An 11,063-nucleotide genomic window follows, 5' to 3' on the forward strand; every position below is an offset into this window, starting at 1 on the left:
TCCAGCCTGGGCGATAGAGCAAGACTCTGTCTCAAAAAAAAAAAAAAAAAGAAAAGAAAGACATTATTAGACTGGTGATTATGAGGGCCATTATCTTAAAATAGTATTTCCTAAAATGAAAAACATTTCAGGAAGTAGCTGAAATATTAGGAAAAAAACAAGGCTTTAAAAATAAGGCCCAAAGGTTGAATGATGATTGCTTCTGTGCCCCTGTAGCCAGCTGCTGATCTCATTTCTCATCACTAACCCACCTTCCTAAATCTGTCCTGTCCAGCAGGGTCAGCCATCCCAGCCCCCAGTGGCACCATCGGCCATCTGAGACTCTTTTTCAGCCCCAGAAGAAAATCTCTCAGATTAAATCTTTCCCTCTTTAGTCAGCTCCCTAGTTAGAGGACAGCTACAGCAGGGAAACCGTGCTCATCTCTCATGGAGACTCCATCCTCCCCCTACCACCAACATGTGTGAATACCTGGCTACTTACGTAAAAGATTTAATTTGGTAAATGAGGAAAAGTCATATTTATCTCCATATCTCCATTCTTTGAATAGATTTCAGTGTGTGAGAATGACTTTTTAGTGTGTCAGAAGCTTGGTATTCTAAGGGTAAAGTATTAAGCCTAAAGAACTTCAATCAATAGTCTTAAGGCCAGGCGCAGTGGCTCACGCCTGTAATCCCAGCACTTTGGGAGGCCGAAGCAGGCAGATTACGAGGTCAGGAGTTTGAGACCAGCCTGGCCAACATAGCGAAACCCCATCTCTACTAAAAATACAAAAAATTAGCCAGGCATGATGGTGGGCACCTGTAGTCCCACCTACTCAGGAGGCTGAGGCTGGGGAATCGCCTGAACCCAGGAGGCGGAGGTTGCAGTGAGATTGCACCATTGTACTCCAGCCTGGGTGACAGGGTGAGACTCCATCTCAAAAAAAAAAAAAAAAAAAAAGTCTTATATATGGTAAATGGGTTTGTAAACCACTAAACTTTGTACCCAAAAAAACCTGTTATTGTTAATCTTGTTTGCAACTATTAATAATAACTGAGAAATGGGCTGGGCATGGTGACTTACGCCTGTGATCACAACATTTTGGGTGTCTGAGGCAGGAGAATTGCTTGAGGCCAGGAGTTTGAAATCAGCCTGGGCAACATAGTGAGACTCCATTTCTACAAAAAATACAAAAAGTATCCTCTGAGATGCAAACGCTAAGCCGGGTGTGGTGGTGTGCGCCTGTGGTCCCAGTTACTTGGGATACTGAGGTGAGAATTGCTTGAGCCCAGGAGGTTGTGGCTGCAGTGAGCCTTGATCACACCACTGCATTCCAGTCTGGGTGATAGAGTGAGACCCTGTCTCAAAAAATAAGATAAGTGCAAGGTAAGTTTACAATGTAAAAAGTACTATGGTAAATTGCTCTCGCATATACCAGTTGCATGCCAACATCTTCCCTTTTTCCCACAGGCAACCCTCCTGCTACGGGCACTGGGACTTTGCTGATAACCCTGGAGGACGTGAACGACAATGCCCCCTTCATTTACCCCACAGTAGCTGAAGTCTGTGATGATGCCAAAAACCTCAGTGTAGTCATTTTGGGAGCATCAGATAAGGATCTTCACCCGAATACAGATCCTTTCAAATTTGAAATCCACAAACAAGCTGTTCCTGATAAAGTCTGGAAGATCTCCAAGATCAACAGTAAGTCTAGCTAAAGCATTTCTCCCTGTTCTTCCAGCTTTCCGTTTAGTTTCTCTTCCCAAAATGCTCTTTCTCTACTATTCTCTCATGTATTCTCATTTGGTTCATTTTAAGTTATTGGCTTATTATAAATACGGACAATTTTCCCACCAACAAACAAATGCAATTTATCTGTTTCAAACATAGACGTTTTCTCTTCTGCTTCCTCTCTGATGTTTTCTGTACTGTACACCGTGTGTTGTATATCCTAACCTGTCTGCTACATACTGTAACTCCAATATTCTCTCTTTAAAATTTTAATATATTTAGGGGGCACAACTGCAGGTTTGTTATATACATACGTTGATTGCATAGTGGTGAAATCTAGGCTTTAAGTGTCCCCATCACCCAACAGTGAACTTTCTCTTAACTAATCTGTAGTTTCTGCCATCCCAGAGTTCCCAGCAACGAGACTGTGATTCTTTGTTCTTCCTCTTTCTCTTTTAATTAAACTCCACAGATTCTTTCTTTGTAACTAGCTTACGAAGAATATTGGCCAACCTGCCCAGTCTCAGCAGTTTCTGCTTCTCCCCAGCTGTCTCTTGGCTCAGCTGTCTGTCCAATCTCAGAGACAGAGAACTGTGTTAACATTAACTTTCACCAGCGCACTGGAGAGACTTTTCATGGTGTATTTGCCGTCATAAAAGACTAAAGGAAAGAGAAGCACTAGGATAAGAATCTTTATAGTCTTCAACCTCCAACCTTCCAGAGTATGCTGCAGACTGCCTCAAACTTGACTTGGTCTAATGATGACCTTGACTTTTCTTTCAAATCCTTGGCCATCATTGACTTTGATGTCTTCTTCCATGCATCTTCTTTCTCCTTTATGAAACTTGCAAGCAATGTCTCCTTCCACCGGTCCTTCCACATAGGCAGGTGGAATTCAAAACTTAACCCAGCTTCTATCACTTGCCTTATTAAGACTGAAACACCAATGTATTAACATGGAGTATCCTTATATCCACAATCTCATCCACCTTCTTCCCCAAATGTAAACTAACTACTAAGTTCACCTTGTCTTCCAATAAAGTAAAAGAAAAAACAAACAAAAAGGCATTAGATACAATGTCTTCAATAATATACTTATCCTGCTGTTGACCCAGTCAGGGTTCCCACTTCTTATATAGGTGGTAGAAGTTTTGAGGGAGACAAAGAATTACCCATTTCATTAGATTTTGCCTAATGTACAATTGTGCATAACATTTTCTATTTAAAAATCTCCTATCTATTGTTATAGCCCTATCTCATATCTTATTTTATTAGTGCCTTTTGCTTGTTATTGATTCTATTTGCCTGTTTGTCTATTTTATTGCTTTTTGAAGAATGAATTCTGTTACACTGATTATTTTTAATTAAAACAGCCCTTCTCTTGTTTGAGGGGTTAGTGTTTTATTTGCTAGTTTTTATGGCTGTGGCCAATTTGAATAAACATCTCCAAATCTTTCCAATCGGAACTTTCTCATTCAAGAGTTTCTTTTGGTGGGAGGTGGTGGAGGGGGTGAACATCAGGATAAATAGTCAATGCATGCTGGGCTTAATACCTAGGTGATGGGTTGACAGGTGCAGCAAACCACCATGGCACACGTTTACCTACGTAACAAGCCTGCACATCCTGCACATGTACCCCGGAACTTAAATTTTAAAAAAAGAGAGAGAGAGAGTTTCTCCTCTGCTCAAGGAAGATGGGAAAATGCCGTTTGATTTAATCTGCCATCTCGCTAGGTGACCATCACATTAGTCATTGCTGCTGCTGTCACCTTCTAGTAATGATCATGCTTCATCTATTTTTATTTTCCTGTCATTACACTCTTGTTTTTTTCTCCTGGTTTTACCTAATGGAAAAAAAATGCCTTCTAAATGATGTTGTTGTCTCAGACTTTTTTTTCTGAATATTTAGCCCTGTTTATTCCCAGAAAGGGGTACTCAAAAATATGTATGCCCCTAATCATGTCAGTGACTTTATCCCAAGGTTAAAGAATAGGCCAGCTGGTACAGCCACTGCCAAGTGTCTCCCAAGGGCCTGGGTGATCGTGGCTATCACCAACGCATATGACGTTAGGGAAGTGGAGGGGAAGCTTAAAGATCCAGTGTCTATGTTGCGAGTTTCCACCCAAATCTAGAGCTGTGGACTGAGGGTTGATTAAAAACCAAAAACAAGGCTGAACACAGTGGCTCATGCCTGTAATCCCAGCATTTTGGGAGGCTGAGGCAGGCAGATCACCTGAGATCAGGAGTTTGAGACCAGCCTGGCCAATATGGTGAAACCCCATCACTACTAAAAATACAAAACTTAGCGGGGCGTGGTAGTGTGTGCCTATAATTCCAGTTACTCAGGAGGCTGAGGCAGGAGAATCGTTTGAACTCAGGAAGTGGAGGTTGCAATGAGCTGAGATCACACCACTGCACTGCAGGCTGGGCAACAGAGTGAGACCCTGTCTCAAAAAAAAAAAAAAAAAAAAAAACTGAAGACAAAAAACGTAGGCTATGGAACCCATCTCCATGATAACACATCAGGGTCCTGCCCACATTGAGAGCAGGTGGATTTTCACCTCAGCTTTCTAGATGTGGAACGCAGTCTTTGTCAAGATGGCTTTTTCATGTAATAAATTTGCAGGGAGGAGTTCTTGGTAATCAATCATCTTCATGAAAGGAGCTCTCCTTGAAATTGATTATGATGGCGCTGAGGCACCGAACTCTGGTGATGGAAGCACTCTGTCTCTGTGCTGTTCATTACAGGAGCCACCAGCCATGTGTGGCTTCTGGGCGCTTGGAATGTGGGAGGTGCCACTGAGGATCTGAACTGGTATTTTCAGTTGATGTTAATAAATTTAAATTTAAACATTCCCACGATTGTAAATGAAAATGCAGCACCTGTTTGGTGTGATTTTAGTCACCAAAACCTCACTCTTTTATTGGAAAAAGTCTCATCCACTCTCACCAGGACCCTCCTTGCCTTTACAGATACTCACGCCCTGGTAAGCCTTCTTCAAAATCTGAACAAAGCAAACTACAACCTGCCCATCATGGTGACAGATTCAGGGAAACCACCCATGACGAACATCACAGATCTCAGGGTACAAGTGTGCTCCTGCAGGAATTCCAAAGTGGACTGCAACGCGGCCGGGGCCCTGCACTTCAGCCTGCCCTCACTCCTGCTCCTCAGCCTCTTCAGCTTAGCTTGTAAGTTGGCGTAACTCCAGTGCATGCACAAGTAGGAAATTGTAACTTCATGGGGTTCATGAAGCCAGCATTTTTCCATATACCTTTCCAAGAAAATGTATCCCAGAAGAATCATTCATCTTTACTGTATGTCTGTATGACAGAACATGTTATATGTAGAAGTGCTCCCACTAATGTTTAAAGGCATCTTAACAATCCCTTCCAGCCAGTCTGAAGAATTGTGCAAAGGTGTTCATTGGTAGCCTGCAAACCAGCTGCCACTCAACTTGAGCTAATGAAAATGCACCCAGATTAGTTAACTGGTCTATCAGAGGCCTGTTTCTCTCTACGTTATGCGGAATAATCTTTTGCAAGGTTAAAACAGATATGATGAGACTTTCTGAGAATAGTCATGAGAATTTATGGATGGAGGTTGGGCTGCAGGGAAAATGATCAATGCATAATTCACACTGTTTTTTCACTGGCTAGTAATAATGACTATAATATAATGAAACGTTGTTTTAAACAAATGAGTTATTATGCCAAGTAATATAGATGTGAGGATAAAATGAATAAATACATGTGTCAGATATTCCTTATTTATGAAATACTAGTCCAATTTTAACTTTAGCAGTTATTCATATATAACTGTTACCATCCAAAAGCCATTTGGGCCTTGCTATTTACCTTTTGAGAAGGTATTGGTGTAATTGCAAATTAGGAAGTTGGGAAATTGGCAGAAAAAGAAAAGAGAAGGTTTTATACCCTAGTGACAGTGATGAGCTGCCAGGAAATCATATAGTCCAACATGGGACATTCATGTGTATAAAGCTCTGTGCAAGACCAGAGTCCTGTGAGTAGAAGGAAAAAGAAGGACTGGGCACGGTGGCTCACACCTATAATCCCACCACTTTGGGAGGTCAAGGTAGGTGGATCATTTGAGGTCAGGAGTTCAAGACCAGCCTGGTGAACATGGTGAAAGCTCGTGTCTACTAAAAATACAAAAATTAGCCAGGCATGGTGCCATGCGCCTGTAGTCCCAGCTACTCGGGAGGCTGAGGCAGCAGAATTGCTTGAACCCGGGAGGCGGAGGTTGCAGTGAGCGGAGATCGTGCCATTGCACTCCAACCTGGGTGACAGAGCGAGACTCTGTCTCAAAAAAAAAAAAAAAGAAAGAAAGAAAGAAAGAAAAAGCCATTATAGCATCTCACTAGCCCTTCAGACTGGACATTTCTGAAAGCGAACGTATCATCTTCCCCTGCTGACCTGCCCCTCTGCCTGACTTGCCTCTGATGACTGTACCACCATCATCATCATCACCATCATCTCCATGTCTCCTTCCCAATCTTCCCACTGCAAAGCCCAACAGAGTCTAAGGGTCCAACACTTTCCATCCATACCTGCCTCCACCCTCCTGTCTCAGGTGCTAATGTTCACTTAACCTCGATTATCTCACTGGCTTTCTAACTTTCTCTTCTGCAAAGAGAGAGAGAAAATAGAAATCAGGAGACTGCCCCTGGGAGGCTTCTCCTGAGTCTTTTCTGTAAAGTAGAGACAATTTCAGATGAAGGGATAGAGATGGGACTGGGGGCTGGGAAGAAATTAGGAAACCTTGTCAAAGGGCAAATAATTTGACTGTACAGCAATTGGGCTGAACGTTGAGCAGGGGTGGTCCAGAGGAGATTGGATGCTGTCTTAGTCCGTTCAGGCTACTATAACAAAATACTATAAACTGGGTGGCTTATAAATAACAGAAATGTATTGCTGATCGTTCTGGAGGCTGAGAAGTCCAAGAACAAGATGCTGGCAGATTCATTGTCTAGTGAAAGCCTACATTTTGGTTCACATATGGCAGCTTCTCCCTGAATTTTCACACGATGGGGAGAGGCAAGGCAGCTCTCTGAGGCCTCTTTTATAAAGGCACTCATCCCATCCCATCCATGAGGACTCTGACTTCCTGACCTACTGATTTCCCAAAGGCCCACCCTCCTAATACCATCACCTTGGGGATCAGGTTTCAGCATATGACATTTGGAGGGGCACAAACTTCAGCAGATACTACTAACCACCCAGTTTATAGTATTTTGTTACAGTAGCCTGAACGGACTAAGACAGTATCCGATCTCCTCTGGACCACCCCTGCTCAACGTTCAACCCAATTGCTGCACAGTCGAATTATTTGCCCTTTGACAAGGTTTCCTAATTTCTTCTCAGCCCCCAGTCCCATCTCTATCCCTTCATCTGAAATTGTCTCTACTTTACAGAAAAGACTCAGGAGAAGCCTCCCAGGGGCAGCCTCCTGATTTCTATTTTCTCTCTCTCTTTGCAGAAGAGAAAGTTAGAAAGCCAGTGAGATAATCGAGGTTAAGTGAACATTAGCACCATACCATAGCAGATACCATGAATTTATAGCAGCACGTTATGCTTGTTTGCCCCCTTACTTTGCTGACAGATATCCTAGACCTAGATTTCTAGAGTGTAGGAATGTTCCCTTTGTGAGAGTGTACTGTCTGGGGCCTGGTTTGCTGAGTCATCACCAGCAACCTGCAAGTCACTCTTGTATAGCATCAGCTGGGGAGATGGTGGTGGATCTCAAGTCTGACTGCACAATAGAAGCACCTGGGGAACTTTTCAGTATAGCTACCCATACCCGGGCCCTACCCTATGACTGGAAGGGCAACTCAGACATTTGTCCGTTTTAAAGCCTCTCCAGATGGTCCACAGATGCTGGGAAATCAGGACCATCCTGGTGTGACTACAAGATTTAGGTACAGGCTCCTGGACATTCTAACAGTGTCCTCCAATCTTGTCCACACCCTAAACATGTGCTGGTTCCTTCAGTTCACAACTCAATAGGAAACAGGTGGAGGAGGGCAAATTTAAGAATATAAATGTGAAGATGTTTGCTACTGATGGTGCCAGGTTTCCTTCTCCAGGGAGGAGGGTACAGTGAGATGACAGAACACATCCAATATGAGAATTTCTATAGCACCAACTTTCCAAAAAGTGTTTCAGAAGCTTACAGAATTAAAACGTGAACAAGACAGGAAGTTAAACTTGACAAGGAAGAGAAACCAACTAGGAAGAGTTGGGGATGGAGCTGACTGACACTAAATTTGGCCTGAGCTTCTTGTTGGCTTGCCGTACACACTTGCCGCTGTGTGATAAGAGCAGCGTGTTAATTGCACTGGTAGTTCCTAAATGCTGTTGCACATCAGAACCACTTAGGAAACATTTTTAAAATGCTAATTTCTGGGCTCAGTGCCCTAGAAACTTTCATTTGTGGTCTGGATTATGACTTGAGGTTGGGGAGTAGGGGGTTGGGAAATAGAAGTGAACGGACGCATGGACAGACAGATGGCTAAATGAAAGGAAACATGTATTTCTCCCTCTTTTCTTTTGTTCTTTTTTTTTCCGTCATCTTTCTTTTCTGTTTATTTGTTTGTTTATTTATTTGAGACAGCGTCTCACCCTGTCGCCCAGGCTGAAGTACAGTGGCACGATCTCAGCTTATTGCAACCTCCACCTCCTGGGTTCAAGTGTTTGTCCTGCGTCAGCCTCCCAGGTAGCTAGAATTACAGGCAAGTGTCACTGCGCCCAGCTAATTTTTATATTTTTAATAGAGATGAGGTTTCACCATGTTGGCCAGGCTGGTCTCCAACCCCTGACCTCAGGTGATCTGCCTGCCTCAGCCTGCCAAAGTGCTAGAATTACAGGTTTGAGCCACCACACCTGGCCCCTTACTTTCTTTTTCTTCAAAAGGTAAAATATTACAGGCAAAGGTAAAATTGCCTATGTTTCTCTGCCCAATTTTATTTTCTGTTCTCTTTCCTCAGAAACAATAGTTACCATGAATTAGCTATTCATGTGCATGTCCAGATGTTTTTATACTTTTACTACACACAAACACTCACATTCACGCATAACACATACAGTTCTATTTTGTGCAGTTTGTAAAACCTCCTGTAATTCATATTATATTGAGCATACCATTCTACAACTTTTCTTCCTCCCTGTGTTACATTCACAAGGTCCATCCATGTTGCTCTAATTCAGCGCTCAGCAAACTTTTTCTGTAAAGGGCCAGATGGCTTTGTGGGCCATATTAGTCTCTGTCATATATTCATCTTTATTTTTGTTTGTTTGTTTGTTTCTGTCTTTTGTACCACCCTTTAAAAATGTGAAAACCCTTCTTTGCCTGGGACCTATCCAAACACGGACTTGAGGTTAGAGCCAGCCCACAGCCTTCCTTGGCTGAACCCCACTCTGCTCCATTTATTCTGACTGCTGGAGGATCCTGTCATTTGAATACGGTGCAGTAGATTCCCTTATCAGCAGACACATTAGAATCATTTACTGTGACCAACGCTACTATAGTAAGAGATCTCCATTTTCCACCAGCTCCTGGAGTGACTGCTAGACAGACCACAAGCCCAGCACTGCCCAAGGACCAGCACTTAGAAGCCACTGCTCTACAAGCAATGCTTGCAGCCAGGTGTGGTGGCTCACCCCTATAATCCCAGCACTTTGGGAGGCCAAGGCAGGCGGATCACTTGAGGTCAGGAGTTCAAGACCAGCCTGATCAACATGGCAAAACGCCATCTCCACTAAAGATACAAAAATAGCCAGGCGTGGTGGCAGGCACCTATAATCCTAGCTATTCGGGAGGCTGAGGCAGGAGAATCACTTGACCCTGCGAGGCGGAGGTTGCAGTGAGCTGAGATCATACCACTGCACTCCAGCCTAAGTGACAGAGCAAATAACAACACTTGCAGAGGTCCAGGAGTAATTGGAACTCAAGTATAACAGAGTTTGGATAAATTGGAGAGCAGTACTTCCTATGTGATTGCAAAGAGATAAAAATTCTATGTGTGTGCAGTGGGAATGCATATGCACATGTACATGTATGTGGTGTGTGTGCACGCACATGTGTGCACACAGAAAGAAGACAATTGAGGGGGTCACGTCACACATCGCCCTCTGTAAATCCAATTTCGGGACATCAAAGCCTGACTCAGTGACATCTCTTTGAAGAACAAAGGCACTGCAGGACGCTGCTCGCAGGCCAGCCACTCTGGACTGGAAATGAGTGTTTTTAAATGGAGACCAGAGCTGCTGTGCCCCTGCTTGTTAAAATACAGATTTCCAGGCCCATCCAACCTATGGCGTCAACACCCTGGGTGACAGGGGCCTCTAGCACAAAGCCCAGTGTTTGGTTATTTGTATACAATATTTTTATAATAATACACATTCTGCTACCACCACTCCACATAGTAAGTATTAGTAAACCTTGAATATTTTTTAGATTTAAAGAAAAAGATTTGGCAGTATTTTTTTCTTATCAACAAGGGATTTTCTTGCGGCCGTCACTTTGAGACTCCTGATCTACAGATGTCAATCATGAGCAGGTTCCCAAGGATGTCCCACTTCTCATCTCTCAACTGAGCTCTTGGATCAATTAATCTAAGGCAGAATTGCCCCATAACCCCTAAAGAATTGCTTCACAGTTAGTATCACTGATAAAAGACAGACACAGGTACACTAGGTGTGAGATGCCACATGTGCTTTGTGTGCTCATCTAAGGGGAGCCAGCCCATCATGTGATTATATCCCACTGTAAGTAGGGGCACCTCTATGTAAAGTCAAAATTATTCCCAAAATGAAACTCTGGATCTCCCCGTGTAGCTGGAAAGGTACTCAGTTGACGCGCCAATGGTTTGCTCCACAAAAACAGGTAGTTTCAGCCCCCAAAAAGCAGTTAAAAATAGGTGTTACCAGTTATCTTCAAAAACACACCTTGTCTGGTCATGTATAAAAGGCATAAAATTTTCTAATACTGTTTGTTTAAATGTTAGAGATGCCTGCCAAATGTCATGATTTATGTTTTATTATATACCTAGTCCAAGACATTCTTCCTAACCAAAAAGGGATGGACATAATAAGACATGAGAGAGTCTGGGTCAGAGGTAGCAGGAACAGGTAACCACGAGTGCCCAACCATTCAAATGCATAAGAGCAGACATCAAAGTGGCCAACCCCATGTGTGTTATCATTTATATGACATTGACAACAGGCAGCACAGAAATGAAATGAGCCTAAACCGTTAAGCAAGGGTTGGAGACGGGGGAGGGTGATTTCAAAAAACACTGAAATTAGCAGCTTTCTTTTTTTTTTTTTTTTT

General features: G+C 43.0%; 1 protein-coding gene across 1 annotated transcript in view; it reads left to right on the forward strand.

The window, feature by feature from the left end:
- CDH13 (cadherin 13) overlaps window positions 1-11,063 on the forward strand; it is a 643,409-nt gene that overhangs the window by 624,764 nt on the left and 7,582 nt on the right. Inside the window, exons 8-9 of the mRNA XM_011970562.1 lie at window positions 1,451-1,684; window positions 4,685-4,903. Of these exons, the coding sequence (XP_011825952.1) occupies window positions 1,451-1,684; window positions 4,685-4,903 (453 nt within the window). The remainder of the gene's footprint in view (window positions 1-1,450; window positions 1,685-4,684; window positions 4,904-11,063) is intronic.

Source organism: Mandrillus leucophaeus, unplaced genomic scaffold (genome assembly GCF_000951045.1).
Source record: "Mandrillus leucophaeus isolate KB7577 unplaced genomic scaffold, Mleu.le_1.0 Scaffold10, whole genome shotgun sequence".
In the NCBI taxonomy this organism is placed as follows: Eukaryota; Metazoa; Chordata; class Mammalia; order Primates; family Cercopithecidae; genus Mandrillus; species Mandrillus leucophaeus.